Here is a 22,075-nt window from a genome sequence, read left to right on the forward strand (position 1 = left end):
AAAAGAGAAGACTGAGAGGTGACCTAATAGAACTCTTCAAAATTATGAAGGGATTTGATAGGGTAGATGGAGAGAAGATGTTTCCACTTGTGGGGGGGTCTAAAACTAGGGGTCATAAATATAAGATAGTCACTAATACATCCAATAAGGAATTGAGATCGCCCCCACCCTGCCTCCTGACCCCCTGTGAAAATTCTTTACTCAGAGTGGTGAGAATGTGGAACTCGATACTATATGGAGTAGTTGAGGCAAAGAGCATTGATGATTTTAAGGGGAAGCTAGATAAGAACATGATTGAGAAAGGAATAGAAGATATGCTGATAGGGTGAGATGAAATACAGTGAGAGGAGTCTTGTGTGGAGCATAAACACCGGACAATGAAAGAGGCAGGTTAAAGATGAGACGTGTGATGTAAGATACAATCTTACAAAAATAACGGACAGGAAAATTCCTACTGGTCCATCCAACCTATCTCATATGATCCTGATGTCTTAAGTATCATGATACTTACACTCCCCACCCACCATGGAATCTCCTGAGAGAGGCAAAAAACAGATAATAAACCCAATTAGGAGTAAAGAACTGGAAAATTCCTCTCTGACCTCCTTAGACAATCGAAACTAGTCCGGGAGATCACCGTGGCCCTGGTTTACATTACAGGAAATCTACAAGGTGATCTCCGCCCCAGCCAGAAACAGGTCCAGGCAAATCAGCGTTCACTGCTCGAGCTGGCAGTCTGTTTCATATATCCATGATTTTCTGGGAAAAGGAAGAACTGCCTAAAATAAGAACATAGGAACAGGAGTAGGCCATTCAGCCCCTCGAGCCTGCTCCGCCATTCAATGAGATCATGGCTGATCTGTGACCTAACTCCATATCCCTTAATAGCTTTGGTTAACAGAAAGCTATCAATCCCCGATTTAAAACTAACAATTGATCTAGCATCAATTGCCATTTGCAGAAGAGAGTTCCAAACTTCTACCACCCTTTGTGTGTAGAAGTGTTTCCTAATTTCACTCCTGAAAGGTCTGGCTCTAATTTTTAGACTCTGCCCCCAGTCCTAGACTCCCCAGCCAGTGGAAATAGTTTCTCCCTATCGACCCTATCTGTTCCCTTTAATATCTAGCAAACTTCGATCAGATCACCCCTTAACCTTCTAAATTCTAGGGAATACAACCCTAATTTGTGTAATCTCTCTTCATAACTTAACCTTTGAAGTCCGGGTATCATTCTGGTAAACCTACGCTGCACTCCCTCCAAGGCCAATATATCCTTCCTAAGGTGTGGTGCCCAGAACTGCTCACAGTGCTCCAGGTGTGGTCTAACCAGGGCTTTGTATAGCTGCAGTACAACTTCTACCCCTTTGTACTCTCTTTTTTGAACATCTCCCACTAATCTTCTGTTGTTTTACCCATTAACAGTCTCTGTCTCATCCCTTTGATGTTGGTCTTACTCAAATCTAGGATCTTAGTAGCTGTTTCACGTAGTTTTTTAGTAGCCCTTTCAAACACTACATTGAACTCGAGCATGTTATGATCGCTATTGGATAAATTTTCACGCACACTTTGGCTGTTAACTAAATCTGGCTCATTACTTATTAAATCTAATATGGCATGCCCCCTTGTTGCCTCTAGGACATATTGTTGTAGAAAACTATCACGGACAGACTCAAGAAATTCACTACCATGCTGACAGATGCTAGTCAGCTTATCCCAATCTATATGAAAGTTAAAATCCCCCATTAAAACCACCCTGCCTTTACTACACGCTTGTCTAATCTCTGCATTTATACAATCTAGCACTTCACAGTTGCTACTGAGGGCCTGTACAAAACTCCATTACAATCTTAAATCCTTTCCTATTTCTTAATTCTACCCATAAACTCTCCACTGCCTGCTTACCTCTCATTATATCCTCTCATCATTGAAGTGATCTTCATCCTTAATCACTAAGGCTACTCCTCCCCCTCTGCCATTTCCCCTATCTTTCCTGTAAACCTTATAACCTGGTATATTTAGTTCCCAGTCCTGACCATCTTGCAGCCATGTCTCAGTAATGGCTACCATGTCATACCCTCCAATTTGAATTTGTGCCTTCAGTTCATTCAATTGATTCTTTATACTCTGTGCGTTTGTATAAAGAACGCTTATTTGGGCCACACACCCTAGCCTGTCCTTCGGCTCTAATGTTTTTCTCACTTGTTTCTTCTTTCTCTCTCCTGATTTAATCACTTTACATCTCTTAGTTTTCCCTGTACATGTAGAGCCTAAAGCACAATTTCCAACTGTTACTCTACTTTCTTCCCTTGCGTCTGTTTTTGAAATCCAATCTAGTTCTGCCCTGACACGACTTGTAAATAGCCGGCCCAGGATGCCAGTGGAAGCACAGGACATTATGGCCGGGAAATTGGACCCGTTTGCGCGGCTGTTAAGGCCAGTTTGGAAGAAAAAATGGGGGTTGCCTAGCTTCCGCCCACTTCCAGGGGTACCCTCGGCAGCTGCCATTTTGGGCAAGCCAGCAGCACTGCCATTGCCTGCTTTCTCTGCAGAAATGGAAACAAGGGCGATTGTGATGTCAATTAGTGTGCAACGCCGATTTGACACACGATCTGCCATTTTGGATGTCATCGCTCCGTTTAACACCCTCTCCAAATCACGACCAGCTGAACATTCGTTCAGCAACAGGAAGGACCCCCCAGCAACACTATTTAAAGGGATCATCAACAACTTGCAGCTGACTTGCTTTTTAATGGCTCTGTGTAAGTTTGTGCAACTGTTTGGAGTTTTCAAAAAGTTATTTAAAGTTGCTGAGGTGACGGGGAGTGTTGCTACAAGTGGAGAACGCCTTGCTTCTCATTTAAAGGTTTCTGCTCACACCACTTGCTCCCAGTCATGAGGACTCTACTTGCAGTCCCCCTCACGCTCGAGTATGACAGGGAGATGGAGCAGAGGCAGCGAAGACGACAAGATGCTCGCAGAGGGAGGAGGAGGAGGGCTCTCAGCAGGAGTCCTTACCCATCTATGGTCTTCCGACAGCACTTCACCTACCTGCACTTAAGCCAGGAAGAGTGTATTTGGAGGCTCTGCTTCACCCAGGCGGTGGTCACAGAACTCTGCCAGTTCCTGCCACCTCAAAGCAGGACGACTATGGCAGTGCTGCCACGGGCCTTCAAGGTCACCAGCCCTGTTTTTTCCAACACCAGATCCTTCCAGTCTGGAGCAGGAGACATAGCTAACATTTCCCAGTTCGCTGTCCATCACTGCATCCAGGAAGTCACAGAAGCTCTGTACGCCAGGCGAATGGACTTCATTGTCTTCTCTCTAAACAGAGAGAAACAGGAGTGTGCATGTGGCTTTGCCAGGATATCAAGCTTCCCCATGGTGCAGGGCGCCATCAACTGCACACATGTGGCTTTGCAGGCACCTCATCAACCCTGAGATATACAACCACAAAGGCTACCAGTCACTTAATGTGCAGTTGTTGTGTGACCACGCCCAGCGCATCATGAGTGTGAATGCCCAGCATCCTGGCAGCAGTCATGATGCCTGCATCCTGCGCCAGTCTGGTGTGCCAGCAATTTTCCAGCCACGTCAAATCCAAGGATGGCTTCTCAGAACTAAGCGCTATCCACTCTACACCTGGCTGACTACTTCGCTCAGCAACCCCGCCATTCGTGGCCAGCACTCAGAGCCGTGCTGCCACGACGAACCTCATCAAGCAGACCATCAGAGCTCTGAAGCAACGGTTCCACTGCCTTGACCACTCAGGAGCCCTCCAGTACACGCCAGAGCGGGTGTCCCAATTTGTGCTGCCTGCTGCATCCTCCGCAACTTGGCCATCAAGAGGACGCAACCCTTGCCACCATGGGTTCCACGACCACCACAGGAGAAGGAGGAGGATGATGATTAGGAGGAAGGGAGCAGGCAAGCATCAGATCCCTGTTGTGGACAGGTTGTTTGTCAGTGCATCAGAATCCGTTTTTCTGAAATGAAATCCCAGATCCCCGTTGCTCACTACTTCCTCACCTTATCATCGCTCTGTCACAAAACATCACGTCCTCTTGGGCACAAAGTTGAAATGAGAGCCACCACAAAACAAACATACCAAACATAATAGAAATTAATCAATGCCAGACTACACATCAACTAATCACACTTGAGAAATTCCCTTAGTGTCTGTCTTTGCTTATTTCAGTGCTCCTACGCATCTGAAGGCACGACCACTAATGGTGGAGCGATGAAAATTGGGGATGCGCAAGAGTCCAGAATTGAAGGAGTGCAGAGATCTCAGAAGGTTGTAGGGCTGGAGGAGGTTACAGATACAGGGAGGGGTGAGGTCAGAGGGATTGGAAAACAAGGATGAGAATTTTTTAATTGAGGCATTGCTTAACCAGGAGCCAATGTTAAGTCAGCAGGCACAGGAGTGGTGGGTGAATGGGACTTCGAGAGTTAGGACACGCACAGCAGAATTTTGCATGAGCTCAAGTTTACAGAGGGTGCAAGGTGGGAGGTCAGCCAGGAATAATCAAGTCTAGAGGTAACAAAGGAATGGATGAGGGTTTCAGCAACAGTTGAGCTGAGGCAGGGGCAGAGATGGGCTACAGTTTAGGTCTTAGACTTTAAAGCTCAATACTAACACATTAGAACACAATGCTGATTCCTTTCTCACTTCCACATGCAAATCTTTTAACATTCTCACTCAATGCTATTCCTCCTTCAGTCAAATGAACAGTAGTGTGGGCTACACAGCTGCAATCAACAATATGACAGCAAGTCCCTAAAACTACTGGACAGCAAGGCCTTTTCCTCTGCATTTTTAGTGCAACATTTGGATTTAAACCAATGCTGCAGAAAAGCAGAATTGAAGGATCTGATGCAGACCAAAATATCAGCACTCAATAAAATCTCAGTGGGCACAGTTCACAATTTTATTTTTGACAGCTGTAACTTTACATACACAAGTTATTGTGCAAAAATATTGCAAACAGCTTTCTGTAAGGACTTTATGCAAAGATGCAGTTATGTTTAAAGAATCATTAAATCCACAACACACACTACAGAGCTCCATTTAACGCACAATTATAGGGTGTCACGACATACATTATTTCCTTTTATATTTAGTACATCAAAAAAACTTAATGTCTTAACAAAAGAATTACCAAGACAGGTGCAGTAAATGCTCCTGTCAAACCAGTCACAAACCTAAATGAATCTAATAAAAGGACCGCAGTAACACTACATTTTGCAGGTTTCTGCACTCTTATTCAAACTTACAAGTTTAGTTAATTCAAAACAATACTGATGTTTTAAGAGATACATTTTAAAAAAAATAATGCAGTATTTTACATCAAACAAGGCCAATTAACTTCCATTAGTTGAAAATCTAGGCAGGTTGCCTTTACTACAGCAATCAAGACCAGATAGTATTGAACACATTTCTGAATTGCTCTTTACTGAAATTCAGTTATCATTCCCTTGTTGCCGCAAGTTTCTGGATTTGCCATTTTCAACTTTCCTTTTTTTAAACACTGTCTCTCCTCCTGCGTCATCCCCCAGGGAAGTTATTTCTTTTTGTTTAAACTTGACTTTGGGCTCGTGTTTTGCATCAATCACTGGTGCTGCTGAGTATTCCACTGTAGGTAGCTGCAAGTCTATCTGCTCACTGTAAAACACAAAGGTGGGAAATATTTAAGTAAACAGACCAATGCACAATTAACACTTATACTGCAGACATGGCAGTAAGAACTAAATAAAACTTCTGATCAATTAAAGCAATTAAAATTTATATTGCACCTTTCAAGTCCTCAGAATGTTCCAAAGCACTTTACAGCCAGTGAAGTACTTTTGAAGTGCAGTCACTGTTGTAATGTAGGAAAAGTGGCAGCCAATTTTCAAACAGCAAGTTCCCACAAACCGCAATGTGATAATGACCAGATAGTCTGTGTGATGTTGGTTGAGGGATAACTGTTGCAAGGATACCAGGAAGAACTCCCCCGCCCTTCTTCGAATCGTGCCATGGGTCCTTTTATGTCCATCCGAAAGAGCCAAAGATACAGCACTTCCGACAGTACAGCACTCCTCGGTACTGCGCAGGAGTGTCAGCCTGAATTATATGCTCAAGTCTCTCGAGTGGGACTGGAATCCACAACTGTCTGACTCGGAGGCGTGAATGCTACCAACTGAGTCACAGCTGATACTACATATCAACTACTCTAATGATCAACTTCCCTGGATTCCACAATTTTATCCCTGGTTTTCCTGTACATATTACTCAAATTATAACCATTTACGAGCTATGGTGAGTACACTATAACCTGCTGTAATGTTACATTCACACATTACTTTCTGATCACTTTTTAGTTTGCTTTTTCCAACACTGCCACTCCCCCTCCTTTCCCTATCTCCCTCGCCCACATTCCTGACATTACGGGGCTCTTTACAGCCACAAAGTTCTTTAGGAACTTGGCAAATGCCAGGGGAGGAAGTGATTGACAGCAGGGGTGCATCAATGGGATATCGAGCAGGATTAGAGTTAAACCCAATACCCTGCAGGTTTACTTGACACGGATATTTAAAGCCAAGAATATGCAGCCACATTGGCTCTAATTAGAGCCTTGTTTAGGGTGACCGGCTAACTTCACTTCAGGAGATGGCACTCCTTGGGACTACAGCTGCAGTAGCAAGAAAGGTCCCTTTAACAGATGGCGCAGGGAAGCAAAGGTACATTAGCAGTGTCCTATACATTGTAAATCTCTGAAAGGGATGTCATCCATTGTTTTCCCAGACTGGAGGATCAAAATGAAGTCTTGTGACATTAATGATGTTAACATGTTTCGCTGGACCAGCCATAAATACAGTGACTATAAGAGCAGGTCAGAGGCTGGGTATTCTGTGGCGAGTGTCTCACCTCCTGACCAATGTTCCCTGTAATTTTGTTTGGCGCCGCGCGGCCCCTCTAAGCGACTGCGTGGGCCATTCAAAATACCGCGCATGCGCAGTTTTTGCATGGAAAAGCCGGAAAGCCGGCTGTGCGGATTCCTTGGAACGCTCCGCGGCCACGCAGCTTAAAGAGAACATTGCTCCCGACTCCCCAAAGCCTTTCCACCATCTACAACGCACAAGTCAGGAGTGTGATGGAATACTCTCCACTTGCCTGGATGAGTGTAGCTCCAACACTCAAGAAGCTTGACACCATCCAAGACAAAGCAGCCCGCTTGATTGGCACCCCATCCACCACCTTAAACATTCACTTCCTCCACCACTGGCGTACCGTGGCTGCAGTGTGTACCATCTACAAGATGCACTGCAGCAACTCACCAAAGCTTCTTAGACAGCACCTACCAAACCCGCGACCTCTTCCATCTAGAAGGACAAGGGCAGCAGGCGCATGGGAACACCACCACCTCCAAGTTCCCCTCCAAGTCACACACCATCCTGACTTGGAAATACATCGGCGTTCCTTCATCATCGCTAGGTCAAAATCCTGGAACTCCCCCCTAGCAGCACTGTGAGAGTACCTTCACCACACGGACTACAGCGGTTAAAGGCAGCTCACCATCCCCTTCTTAAGGGCAACTAGAGATGGACAATAAATGCTGGTCTTGCCAGCAACGCCCACATCCAGTGAATAAATTAAGAAAATCGGCTATGGTCCCTTTAAAACATTCACTATCAAATTTCACTGGTGGATGAAAGAAAACTGAATTGAGCAGAGCATACATTTTGTGGCCATGGAATTCAAAAGCAAATTGGTGATTAGCAGGTTAATAAACACCAGTGGAAATTTATCTTTCAACATCGAGTGTGAACAGAAAGATAGGTGATTAGCTACTCACCCATCCTCCTCTTTTACAGTTTCCCATTCTCCATATGGGTTTACTTTTTTTTTCTTGAAGACTTTTGTTGCTTCTTTTTGGGCCTCATCGTGAGGCAAGTTGTTTTCTACTTCTGTGTCGTGCATTCCTTCAGGAGGCTTTGCATCACTGCCATCTCCTGCAGTATTTTGCTGCTGCAACACATCAGATATTAATACGTAAATGCACACTAACTGAAACCAACGCAGGATGTTAGAACGGATTCTTTTACCCTCAGTCTGGTTCAGTAAACACTGAGTCGAACAACTGGAGAATTCAAACGATTTATTATCCGTGGAGTCTTACTCTGATATATCGACACCGACTCCTGCAAGAGTCTGCGAATCCAACAGAGCAAGCAATTTGCCATACAGTGTGCTACATTATTATACTTGCATTTGAGAAGACATTAACACATCGTACATTCTGAGCCAATCCTGAGCTGTGCACGTATACATTTAATTTGATTTCCTGGCCTGGCAGTTTGAAATAAAGAAGTCACATTTAACTGAATGGGTTACAGTTAAGTAAATATCCTGGTAATGTGCTCACGATCACCTAAACATTATGGTAATGCGTTTGCAATCATGGTAATGCGTTTTCTGATCGCCCATTGTCTGTATAACTTCTGCATACTGACTTATATTGTTCCTAACAGCAAGGTGTGACATTTGTGGGCGCCAGCCATATTAGCAGCCAAAGATCAGTTTAGCCTTTTTATTTTACTTCTTGCTGCCTTCGCAGTTTCTGGTTTCTATTTCCTTGACCTTGGTATTCTCAAGGACACTTCAACAGCTGAATTCCAGAGGTGAGGTGAGAGTGACTACCCTTGACATCAAGTCAGCATTTGACCGAGTCTGGCATCAAGGAGCCCTAGTAAAACTGAAGTCAATGGGAATCATGGGGAAAACGCTCCACTGGCTGGAGTCATACCTAGCACAAAGGAAGATGGTTGTGGTGATTGAAGGTCAATCATCTCAGCCCCAGGACATCGCTGCAGGAGTTCCTCAGGGCAGTGTCCTAGGCCCAACCATCTTCAGCTGCTTCCAACATATGGTCAGAAATGGAGACTTTCGCTGATGACTGCAGTGTTCAGCGCCATTCACAACTCCTCAGATAATGAAGCAGTCCATGCCCGCATGCAACAAGACCTGGACGACGTTCAGGCTTGGGCTGATAAGTGGCAGGTAACATTCGCGCCACAGAAGTGCCAGGCAATGACTATCTCCAACAAGCAAGAGTCTAACCACCTCCCCATGACATTCATTGGCATTACCATCGCCGAATCCCCCACTATCAACATCCTGGGGGCCACCATTAACCAGAAACTTAACTGGACCAGCCACATAAATACTGTGGCAACAAGAGCAGGTCAGAGGCTAGGTATTCTGCGGCGAATGTCTCACCTCCTGACTCCCCAAAGCCTTTCCATCATCTACAAGGCACAAGTAAGGAGTGTGATGGAATACTCTCCACTTGCCTGGATGAGTGCAGCTACAACAACACTCAAGAAGCTTGACACCATCCAGGACAAAGCAGCCCGCTTGATTGGCACCCCATCCACCACCTTAAACATTCACTCCCTCCACCACCAGCGTACCATGGCTGCAGTGTGTACCATCTACAAGATGCACTTCAGCAACTCACCAACTCGCTTCTTCAGCAGCCCACCTCCCAAACCCACAACCTCTTCCACCTAGAAGGACAAGGGCAGCAGGCGCATGGGAACACCACCACCTCCAAGTTCCCCTCCAAGTCACACACCATCCTGACTTAGAAGGAAATCGCCGATCCTTCATCATCGCTGGGTCAAAATCCTGGAACTCCCTACCTAACAGCACTGTGGGAGTACCTTCACCACACAGATTGCAGCGGTTCAAGGCGGTGGCTCACCACCACCTTCTCAAGGGCAACTAGGGATGGGCAATAAATGCTGGCAAAAAAAGTTCAAGATTATTCTTGAATTACAATTAAACATTTAAAAATGGCACTGAAACAAAGGATCATTAATAAAAACAAAAAAATGATTGTAAAGCAATGTACACAGCATCAAAAAACAAAATGAGGGAACTGGAGGCAATAATTCGGAGAGGAACCAGATATAGTCGGGATAACTGAAACATGGCAACATAAAGAACAGGATTGGCAGTTAAATATTGCAGGATATAACATACTTAGAAAGTATAGGGAAAAAAGATGGGGATGGGGTAGCTGTACTAATTAGAGAAATATATAATGGCAGTAGAAAAAAGGACATATCTAACATTAAGATAGAAACAGAATTCATATGGATTAAGATAAAGGATAAGGAGGGATCGATCACGCTAATAGTATACTACAGACCAGTGGAAGGGAAGTGGAGGGAGAAATATGTAGGCAAATCTATGAGATGAGTAAAAGCCAAAATAATAAATCATGGGAGATTTTAACTACCCCCAAATAAACTGGCAAGAGGAGGTAGTGAAAGGGGAAAAGGGAATGAAGATTTTAGTGTGTACAGCACTCACACACAGTGATGGAGGGTCCAAGTTTAGTAACACAAACCTTTCGGGGGCCAAGACATGCAGTGACGGAGAGGGCTGGAGTTTTGCAACACAAGGCACTAGGGGACTACTTCGAGTAATTTTTAATTACAAACAATAACTTCAGACAATACTCTCGTGACTAGCGTAGCTCAATGCTGTTTGAATTATTTAAAGAGTTAATATAATTTATCTCTTGCAAAGTTTTAGTTCTTTAAAATTATGAGACTTTGGACACCAACAATTCAACCCATTTTCAATATGAACAGCATCAACAAAAATCCTTTCAAACCAAGAATGCTGAATTAGGTGCCAATCTGTAGATTAATGTTAATACGAGTTGAAACTGATCTTGTTTTAGGTAAAATGTGATTATGAAGAGAATAGTTGCCATTTTTAGAACCCAGTACCAGCATCAAGCAATTTCTAATTAGGTACACAGTTAAGCTCTTTATTCTGCTCCACCCACGACGCCAGTGTATGTTTTCCCCTTTCCACATCAGCTGACCACATGTTGACCTCAGTAAAATTGTCAATTCAATGGCAAACAATTCACTTTCAAGTAATACTCTTACATCTTTGATAGAGGGTTTTCAGCCAATCAATCAGTTTAGGCTGAAGTCAAAGCTAGGGACCAGAGTTAACAGTAGCATCCAAACCCACTTAACTGCTCCATCTCCTTATTTCTATTTTACAAATCTTGTCAGGAGTAAGAAAACAAAAAACAAAGCCCTTTCATGAAAGTTGATAGTTTGTGACAGTCAATCTGTGTCTTTATCATACACTAGCAGATAACAGAGTCACAGGATTTGCAGTTTTATAACACTAGGGATATTTATACCACACAAGGGTAACATCAGGTCCACTGATTTACAGGGACTGAATAATTCCTCTTTGATTAAATGGTATTCCGGAATGGAGTTTTGGAGCATGGGGAAGGGACATTGATCTAGCATCACTATGGATGGGGACCTAGGGTTTGGCACAACTGGGGGTTGAATGCAAGGTTTGGCTCACTAGTGGTTAGTGACTTTCCAAGGATTCTAAACTAAATTTGGTGCTTCACGATTGGTGTGTGGACATGTATCTCTGTCGCTCTCTTTCTCCATTTGTCTTACAGCTGTATAAAATGTAAGCAGTCTAATTTTTTTTTTATTCGTTCATGGGATCTGGGCGTCACTGGCAAGGACAGCATTTATTGCCCATCCCTAGATGCCCTTGAGAAGGTGGTGGTGAGCCGCCTTCTTGAACCGCTGCAATCCGTGTGGTGAAGGTACTCCCACAGTGCTAGGGAGGGAGTTCCAGGATTTCGACCCAGCGACGATGAAGGAACAGCGATATATTTCCAAGTCAGGATGGTGTGAGACTTGGAGGTGGTGGTGTTCCCATGCGCCTGCTGCCCTTGTCCTTCTAGGTGGTAGAGGTGCTGTCGAAGGAACCGTGGCAAGTTGCTGCAGTGCCTCTTGTAGAGGGTACACACTGCAGCCACGGTACGCCGGTGGTGGAGGGAGTGAATGTTTAAGGTGGTGGATGGGGTGCCAAACAAGCGGGCTGCTTTGTCTTGGATGGTGTCAAGCTTCTTGAGTGCTGTTGGAGCTGCACTCATCCAGGTAAGTGAAGAGTATTCCATCACACTCCTGACTTGTGCCTTGTAGATGGTGGAAAGGCTTTGGGGAGTCAGGAGGTGAGACACTCGCCACAGAATACCCAGCCTCTGACCTGCTCTTGTTGCCCCATTGGCTGAAGAGTTCCTCCCAGAGTCACAATGCAGATTCCTCCCACTAAGGGGCACAATGGACATGATCTTCACCGTGCATCAACTACAAGAGAAATGCAGGGAACAGCACCAACCACTGTACATGGCCTTCTTTGACCTCACAAAGGCCTTCGACCTCACAAAGGCCTTCGACACCATCAACCGTGAGGGATTATGGAGTATCCTCCTCAAATTCGGCTGCCCTCAAAAGTTTGTCACCATCCTCCGCCTGCTTCACGCAGACATGCAAGCCGTGATCCTGACCAACGGATCCACCACAGACCCAATTCACGTACGGACCGGGGTCAAACAAGGCTGCGTCATCGCACCAACACTCTTCTTGATCTTTCTGGCTGCAATGCTCCATCTCACCCTGGAGTGGAGCTAATCTACAGAACAAACGGGAAACCGTTCAACTTCCGTCGCCTCCAGTCCAGATCCAAGGTTGCCCCATCCTCTGTCATCGAATTACAGTGTGCAGACTACGCTTGCATCTGCCGACACTCGGAGGCCGAACTCCAAACCATCGTCAACACCTTCACCGAAGCGTACGAGAGCATGGGCCTTACACTAAACACCCGTAAGACAAAGGTCCACTACCAACCTGCCCCTGCCACACATTACTGCCCCCCCGATTATCAAAATCCATGACGTGGCCTTGGGACAACGTGGACAACTTTCCATACCTCGGGAGTCTACTGTCAACAAGGGCAGACATCGATGATGAAGTCCAACACCGCCTTCAGTGTGCCAGTGCAGCCTTCGGTCGCCTGAGGAAGAGAGTGTTTGAAGACCAGGACCTCAAACCCAGCACCAAGCTCATGGTCTACAGAGCAGTAGTGATATCCGCCCTCCTGTATGCTTCAGAGACATGGACCATGTACAGCAGGCACCTCAAAGCACTGGAGAGGTACCACCAACGCTGCCTTCGCAAGATCCTGCAAATCCATTGGCAGGATAGACGCACCAACGTCAGTGTTCTTGCTCAGGCTAACATCCCCAGCATCGAAGCTTTGACCACGCTCGATCAGCACCGATGGACGGGCCACATCGTCCGCATGCCCGATACGAGACTCCCAAAATAAGCGCTCTACACGGAGCTTCGACACGGCAAGAGAGCCCCAGGTGGGCAGAGGAAACGCTTCAAGGACACCCTCAAAACCTCCTTGAAAAAGTGCAACATCCCCACCAACACCTGGGAATCTCTGGCCCAAGACTGCACAAATTGGAGGAGAAGCATCCGGGAAGGCGCTGAACACCTCGAGTCTCTTTGCCGGGAGCAGGCGGAGGCCAAGCGCAAACAGCGGAAGAAGCGCACGTCAACTCAAACACCCCACCCACCCGCCCCTTCAACCACCATCTGCCCCACCTGTGACAGAGACTGTAGGTCCCGCATTGGACTCATCAGTCACCTGAGAACTCATTTTTAGTGTGGAAGCAAGTCATCCTCAGTTCCGAGGGACTGCCTAACAAGAATATTTATGTGGTTGGTCCAGTTATGTTTCTGGTCAATGGTGACCCCCAGGATATTGATAGTGGGTGATTCGGCGATGGTAATGCCATTGAATGTCAAGGGGCGGTGGTTAGACACTCACTTGTTGGAAATAGTCATTGCCTGGCACTTGTGTGGCGCGAATGTTACCTGCCACTTATCAGCCCAAGTCTGAATGTCGTCCAAATCTTGCTGCATTACTAATTGACAAAAGACAAGTGGAGCCCAAATATATTCACAGGAAAAGTTTCCTGTTCTTGCCTTCTTGTATTACAATCTATGTACACACGATTCCTGTTTTCACATTGTACCAAACACTTATTTTAAATACCATTGGGTTTAGCGTGGAAAAGTTGACTGTGTGTGCATGACCAGCCCAAATTTATTAAACCTGTGTTCTCTGAGGCAGAGAGAGAGAGAACGCACGACAGCATACAGCAGTCGCCCCAAGGACTCCATATCCTTGCATGGCTAAACCCATCTTAAAGTTATATTAGGGTTGAGGTAGTATCATATTAGTAGCAGTAACTTACTTGGAGAGAGAGGTTTGTTTCCTGGTGTGGATCGGTAGCCTCTGTGTCTGTGGACAGCTGTTCCTCCTCTGCTGCATGGTGTCCTTCAGAGCCTTTTTCAGCCCTTTCTACAGCTGTGGGTTCTTTGGACTTTGAGGCTGCGGAGGACACCTCTGGCTCAGTCTCATTCTTAACAGCTGTATCTGAGCATTCACTGGCAGAGATGAAGTCATCTGGCTTTTCCCATCGCGATTCTGATAAGTACCATAAAATGAAACTTTTATTGCAGAGTATAAGTAGTAATAACCAGGTAAGAAGGATCTGCTTGGAGACAAAGCAGCCTGGAGACCGAAGTCTAGAAGTTAACGATCTATGGCACACCTTTTACTCAGATACCTGAAGCAAGCAGGTCTGCTGTATCTCAGGGCACTGTGAATGATTGACTGGCTCACTAATGCAACCTTCAGGGTTGGACCTGTTACTTGGAACCTGGGCTTCTTCCCACTCAGCTTCAGGTAATCCTGCAAGCCAGTGCCACAACAGCTAGATTGGCCTTGGCTGTACAAGCAGTAGGAAGTTAATTATTAAGAGGTGCAGCATCAGCTGGTTAAATTCAGCAGTACTAATGTGCCATGGTGCCCTTGCTCTGCCAACCTGCACCTAAGCTCTGTGCACTTGGGTCAGTTGATGTGTCTCTATGGGGACACAACGTGGACCAGGCAAACAGAAACTCTACCTGTGTAGATTTCTCAGTAGCTTGGTTCAGAGACTCAACCATTGTGATGGGTTTCCACACCTGTCAGAAGCCTGGCTTACCAAAAAAAACACAAGCAACTACCATAGTAAATGTTAGACTAAAACCAAAAGTCATGTACTATAATCTAGAACTTCAGTAAGCAAAATTGAAACTGGAACAACACGGATTTCCATACACTGGTAACATAAACAGCTCACAGACAGTGTACGTACCTCCTGTTATGACATTGTAATAGTAGGTGCAGCCCTCTGGAGTAAGTCCTTCTACCCATGAAGAGGCTGAAAGGTCCTGATAAGAATGCAATTATGCAAACAGTGAGGCAAGGTAAACATTGGAACTGCACAGACAGAGCTGATGAAGGTTTTGCTTACTGCGATGGAAACTGTATCAACAATTGTTCTGTGGATTGTTTTTGCTTCATTCATTTTTAACTCATATCTGGCCTTTGGATGTACTAGGTAGATCTTTGAAAGTTAGTCTGCTATCGAGTAAACCAACTGTTGCAAAGTGTAACCAGCTCCCGTTGCATTCAGTTTGCTTTTGTCCCGATTGCTTCCACAGACTACTCAAGTTGAAGCGCGTGTCAGGAAATCACGCACTATTAGTGTTGTTTGACCGTGGCTGCTGTATAAGACCACGACAACCATGTGTTCAAACCAGCACAACTCTGCCATCAGTGCTGTGGTAAATTAGACTGGATGAAGGTAACTAGGCAGCACAGCAGTCAATAAGGTGAAACACAGCACCCACTGCAACAGAAGGACATGCTTATTTTCAAGTTGCTGGAAGGTTATGAAATTCTAATAGCCTCGAGACCCATAATGTTAAAGTCATGGTGTTCTTGTTTATAAAATAAAGGTAGGGATGAATCTGATATGGATCAATAATTTGTGCAGTCACCTTTTCAGATGAGACATTTAAGCAAGTTTAACTTGTTCTGCCATCTCAGGTGGGCATAAAAGATCCCATGGCACTATTTGAAGGAGAGCAGGGGAGTTCTCCCGGAGCGAGGGCTAATCTGATAACATGGAACAATAACTAGCGCAGACCTAGATTAGAATGAGACAAGATATACTTACATAAGATCCTTAGGACATGAAAGGTCCTAAGAATGTCCCAAAGCACATCACAGCCAATTAACTACTTTTTAAGCATTGTCACTTGTAATATAGAGAAACATGACATCCAAATTGCGCACAGCAAAATCCCAAACAGCAATGAGGTACATAGCCATTTTGGTGGTGTCGGTTGAGGGGTAAATATTGGTCAAAGCACCGGGAGAACTCCCCTGCTCCTCTTCAAATAGTGCCATGGGATCTTTTATGCCCACCTGAGAGGGCAGAACAAGTTAAACTTGTTTAAATGTCTCATCTGAAAAGGTGACTGCACAAGTTATTGATCCATATCAGATTAATCCCTGCTTTATTTTATAAACAAGAACACCATGCACTTTAACATTATGGGTCTTGAGGCTATTAGAATTTCATAACTGCTTAATCTTTAAGCAACTATAAAACAGATGTGTCCTCCTTAGGCTGCTCTGGGCAATGCATTCACTCGGACATCGAAGAAATTGGAATACAAACTGCTCATCTTCATGAAAACCCAGCTGCAATAAGTTTACAAATTTCTGTTAAACCTTTTGTGCACTTTGGCAAAGGAGATCACAACATACAACTTCCCACCCAAAGCTGAGTGAGTGGCAAATCAAGTGATCTCACCAAGCCTAGGCCGATATCTGGCACTCATTCACATACTGGTAGGGAAGTGAAAGGACCTTCTGTTCCTCCCTCCTGTGTGATTAGATGGGCTATGATCCTTAAAAACCAGTGAGCATTCTCACCTGGAAACTCCACATGCACCGGGTTCTCAACAAGCATCAAAGCACAACACACCACCACGTCAGAGGTGATGTACCAGCTTAATTTTCGATGTAGAGACACGATATCCAAAAGCACAACATTAGTTCAGAAAACAGTGAAATAAACAGGATCACAGAAGTAAAATGATTGTAGTTTTTTCCAGAATACTGCCAGCTCAAACCTTATAAATAGCCCAAGGCTCCAACTTTATTCGTATGATCAGACCGGACTATAAAATAGACCAGTGTTATAGTTTTATAGGGAGTGCACTTACATTAAACTAATTGCCCCTCCCGGCAAGCACAGGACAGTGTCTGCTAGAGGGGACATTCACTTACAAAGTAATGGTTAATGTAGAGTATTTATGGTCCACAAATACAAAAGCCCTCAATGATGTGGTAGGCAAATGCAAACCAACAATGTACCTGTTGTGCAACTTCACTCTGCACAAAGTTTGAGCTCCCTTGGAACCCTTCAGGCTTTTCCCATTGTGATTCTGTACAATGAAGAAATAATTGCCTGTGAGTCTCTCACTTGGCCTGAACACAATCTGTATATTACAAGTTCCCATTTCCATACAGGATACAACAATTTAGCAATGCCTTTGAAATATAAACACACACCACTCCATGAAAGCATATGCTAACAATTTGATTTAATCTTTTTGAACGGTTCCAACACATATTTAGAATCTATCTATGCAGTACAAATTTTAGCACTTACGATTAGCCGAGCACAAACAGTTCCACAGCTACAATTACTTCGCAAATTTATTTTGCTTTATTAATACTAAAATAAAGTCACCCAAGGCTAATCAAGCTTGAGATCATCTAAAGGAAATTATAGATTCCCTCACAGAAGTATTAACCATACTCAGGAGGAAACGTACAGTAAGTCTTGTGCTTTTATCATTTAGTTCAAACACACACTTAAAAAGCCATTGCTCTGAACCTAGATACACAGAGGAACAATGGCAAGATGGGCTACATTATCAATATGAAAACACTATTAAAAAATAAATTTTGCAATGATTGCACCACTTATATATTTGAGGGCGATACAGTCATTGATATTTACCTCATGTATTGTAGTACATTATTTAAATACATACTGCATAGATAATTAAGCACTTTAGGTGCACAGCTATGGAGCAGCTACACACAGCATTTGATGCACATCATAAATAAACGAGGTCCACAGAGATGTTAAAGACAAGCTAATACCTAACTGGCTCGTCAGTTTTCTAAAAAAAAACTGACGGAGAAGAATACGCTGATAAAGTTGTGTGTTAATAGACCAAAACCCAGTACATGGAGGAATGTCTTTGTGCAAATCCACATCTTACCATTCCACAGGACAGGAATTTATTTTTAAATAGAGCTCATTCCTGCAGGTGAAACTGACCATTCTGTACCCAACTTGACACGTTTTGCTGGGAGTTAAAGTTAAAGTGGTAGTGATGAGATTTGTTGCTCCCAAATCAAGAACTTGCATACTCTGCAAGAATTTTTCCTGCATTTCTTAAGTTCTTCACCATTCCTATTTCTGAGAAAGGGCAAATGGCAGTACACTTGATGAATGGCCAGCTAGAAGCTGCACAAGAAAACACTTCTCCATCCACTGCCACCGCCTCCTCCTCCTCCTCTTGTCCAAGATCAACATTTCCCCCTCCATTGATTCCTTCCTTCCTCTGAGGGAAGCACTTTTACCTCCATTGACTACTCCTATCCTCTCTCTCAGGGAAGCACTTCACCCTCCATGGAGTTCCTCAGTTGGGATCAGGAACTCATTGAGCCACAGCAGCAGGCATTCTGTGGCACGATAAGTTACACTAGCAGCAGTACTGCTACATTTTTTTCCATTTAAATCTGCATACTTACAAATAGTCATCATTCAACTTGATCCAATGTTGGCCATGGCCAGTTGATAGTCACGTATAGATCACGCTTAGACTTGTACTAAGAACTAAAGTCCCAGTCCTTAACATTTTAGCAAGATTTACTTTTAATTCAAATAGCCTTTATTCACGGTGGCTTTATAAACACAGCCTTTTTTTGGCAGGGTGCAAGGAAATCACTAATGCTCTTCTAGCTAATATTACGTCTAACGTTCATGTAATCAGTAATTCTAGTGCAACTGAATCTCTAGAAGGACCATGAGCACAGTACCCAGTATTTTTAAAACTCTTGTTTCTATTTCATATGGGTAGGCATGTTCAGTCTAGGTATTTATTTCCCTTGTACAAGAGTAACTCAGAACTGTTACACAAGGAATTTCCCCCCCCCTGCTCGTCACTTTTTCCTTGGCCACTTTTTCCGCTGTCTACGGAGGTCACGGTCCATCATCAAAGACCCTACCCACCCCAGCCACAGTCTGTTCGCCCTCCTACCATCTGGGAGACGCTACAGATGCATTCGCACCCGTACGACCAGATTTAGGAACAGCTTCTTTCCCAGGGCTGTCATCCCACTGAACTCCACAAATAAACTCTAAAGCCTGCACATCTGCCAATGCACTTTATTATGGTCATATTTATGTTAATATACTACAAGCCAAATGTATGTTGAATGTTTAAATATCTTAATCCAAATGTACACTCTCGGGAGCCGCAAGCCTACATTTCGTTGTACTGCACTTGTGCACTAACAATGACAATAAAAGTTGATTTGATTTGATTTGATTTTGATTTGATAATTTTCCCCCAACTCTACTTAACCATCACAGAAAAAAAATCCGAAGCACAAATAGAAATGATCTGCATGCCAAGTTGCACAGGCATTCAATTCGGTATTAGAAGCTTGGTGCAATAGTACAAGACTTCAGCATAGGACCCTGGTCAGGCCGCGCTTACCGTACTGTGCACAGTTCTGGTCTCCGTGCTATAAAATTGACATAGCAGCACTGCAGAAAGTGCAAAAAAGATTTACAAGGATGGTACCAGAACTGAGAGATTATAGCTATCGGGAAAGATCAAACAGGTTGGGGTTTTTTTCTTTAGAAAAGAGAAGACATAGCGGTGACCTGGCAGAGGTATTTAAACTTATCAATGGTTTGGACAGGGTAGATGTGGAGAGAATGTTTCCACTTGTGGGAAAATCCAAAACTAGGGACCATAAATACAAGATAGTTACTAATAAATTCAAGGGGGTAATAAGGAGAAATTTCTATACTTGGTGGTTAGAATATGGAACTCGCTACCACTAGTGGTTGAGGCAAATAGCTTGGATGCTTTCAAAAGGAAACTAGACGAGTACATGAGAGAGAAAGGATTAGAAAGATATGCTGAAAGGCTGAGATGAGGTAGATGGAATGGGAGGAGACTCGTGTGGAGAATAAACACCAGCTCAGGCTAGTTGGGCCAAATGGCCGGTTTCTGTGCTGTATATTCTATGTAACTCCATGTAAATAAAGCAAACTGTGCATGACTAAATACTTGTGCAGACTGGGTTTGGTCTGTTCAAGATCACATTGTAAAGACATCTTAAAATGGGAGCTAAATCTGCCACCATAAATAAGGCAAACACAGTTTTTGGGCCAAATTTAATTAAGTCAGAACTGCTGCCACAAACCTTGCCATGTTTCACAAACAAATTAATGTCAGAATTAAATGGCTACATCAACCCACTTCCCTCCCACCTTATCCTTCTCTATTAACTCCTTTTCAAGCAGCTAGCAGATCTCCCATGGCAGTTCTTACTGGTAGTTTCAGGTTGAGGCATGATTGTGATGGCTCAGCCTGTTCCTTTAAAGGCCATTACTATAAACTCATCAGTTGTGGTTCAGTGGGTCGCACTCTCGCCTCAGAGTAAGAAGGTTGTCCCACTCCAGAGACTTGAGCACAAAATCTAGGCTGAAACTCCAGTACCGAGACAGTAGATAGGAAGGAACTTTTTCCATTAGTAGAGGGGTCAATAACAAGGGGGCATAGATTCAAGGTAAGGGGCAGGAGGTTTAGAGGGGATTTGAGGAAGAACTTTTTCACCCAGAGGGTGGTTGGAATCTGGAACTCACTGCCTAAAAGGGTGGTAGAGGCAGGAACCCTCACAACATTCAAGAAGCATTTGGATGAGCACTTGAAATGCCATAGCATACAAGGCTACGGACCAAATGCTGGAAAATGGGATTAGACAGGGCTTGATGGCCGGCGCGGACGCAATGGGCCGAAGGGCCTCTTTCTGTGCTGTATAACTCTATGACTCTGAGTGCTGCACTGTCGGAGGTGCCATCTTTCGGAAGAAATGTTAGACGCCAGATCTCATGGCACTATTTTGAAGACGACCAGGGGAGTTCTCCCCGGTGCCCTGGACAATATTTATCCCTCAACCATCACCAAAGCAGATTATCTGGTCATTATCACATTGTGATTTGTGGGACCTTGCTATGTGCGAATTGGCTGCCGCGTTCCCTACATTATTGGCTGTAAAGCGCTTTGGAATGTCCTGAGCTCATGAAAGGTGCTATTATAAATGCAAGTCTTTCTTACTTTAATAGACAAATCCAGGGGACTGAAGCTATTTATAAACTGTTGAGTTGTAACTGTAAATTTCCGGCTCCAGGTCATTGCCTTTCTCTTTTTCAAAATAAGATTAATAAACGTGACACCTGGATTGTGACAAGTGCAAGACAGACGCAAGGTAGATATATTTTTGTGGGACTTAGCTGGGGTTTAAGATTCTCCTTAAAACCCACCTCTTTGACCAAGCTTTTGGTCACCTCTCCTAATATTTCCTCCTTTGGCTTGCCATCAATTTTTTTTCTTCTGTATCTACTTTAAAGGGGCTTTATAAATGCGAGTTGTTATTTGGCTCTTCTCGCCGTCGATTTAAACAGGAGTGAAGAAAAGGTGCCTGTACTATAAGTTACAGTACACTTGCAGTTTCAAAACATTTGTTTGCCTTTATCCTACTTGAACCCGCAGCAAAAAAAGTCAAATCCTCAAAATAGAAGACAATTCAGTTTCAAGGCTAACAGGGTAGGTTGCAAACATAAATTCTCTCTCACGTTGGTGAAATGGCTTCCCAACGTGTTCATCTCCAAATGCTAGGAGAAACCCAGTGCACAGGGCCACTCCTATTACCTGCCCCAGATTACCCGGGGGTAGCCAATTTTAAAAGCAGTTATCCCACTTGCCTGATCACCGCTTCTAACTGCAAATTTCTGACAGAACGAGCATGCATCTGGTTGGTTGTGCTGTCAACAAGCAGACACAACACATACCGTTATACATGCAGATTTGACAGAGAGTCCTACCTTGCTTTACTGGCTACATACAGAGGAGCTCAGCCACCCTCCTCCAATTGTACCATTCTCTATTCTGCAAGA

At 44.2% G+C, this 22,075-nt stretch overlaps 1 protein-coding gene across 1 annotated transcript in view; it reads right to left on the reverse strand.

Moving 5' to 3' along the window:
• Positions 1-4,913: 4,913 nt before the first annotated feature.
• The window catches only part of wbp4 (WW domain binding protein 4), a 48,375-nt gene continuing 31,213 nt past the window's right edge, over positions 4,914-22,075 (reverse strand). The window contains exons 6-10 of the mRNA XM_085999897.1: positions 17,179-17,249; positions 15,104-15,179; positions 14,156-14,388; positions 7,835-8,007; positions 4,914-5,661 (exon numbers count right to left, since the gene is read on the reverse strand). Coding sequence (XP_085856023.1) covers positions 5,460-5,661; positions 7,835-8,007; positions 14,156-14,388; positions 15,104-15,179; positions 17,179-17,249 — 755 coding nt within the window. The 3' untranslated portion in view covers positions 4,914-5,459. The remainder of the gene's footprint in view (positions 5,662-7,834; positions 8,008-14,155; positions 14,389-15,103; positions 15,180-17,178; positions 17,250-22,075) is intronic.

This window comes from Somniosus microcephalus, chromosome 10, assembly GCF_052327205.1.
Source record: "Somniosus microcephalus isolate GS21.2 chromosome 10, FLI_Smic_1.0, whole genome shotgun sequence".
Classification (NCBI taxonomy): Eukaryota; Metazoa; Chordata; class Chondrichthyes; order Squaliformes; family Somniosidae; genus Somniosus; species Somniosus microcephalus.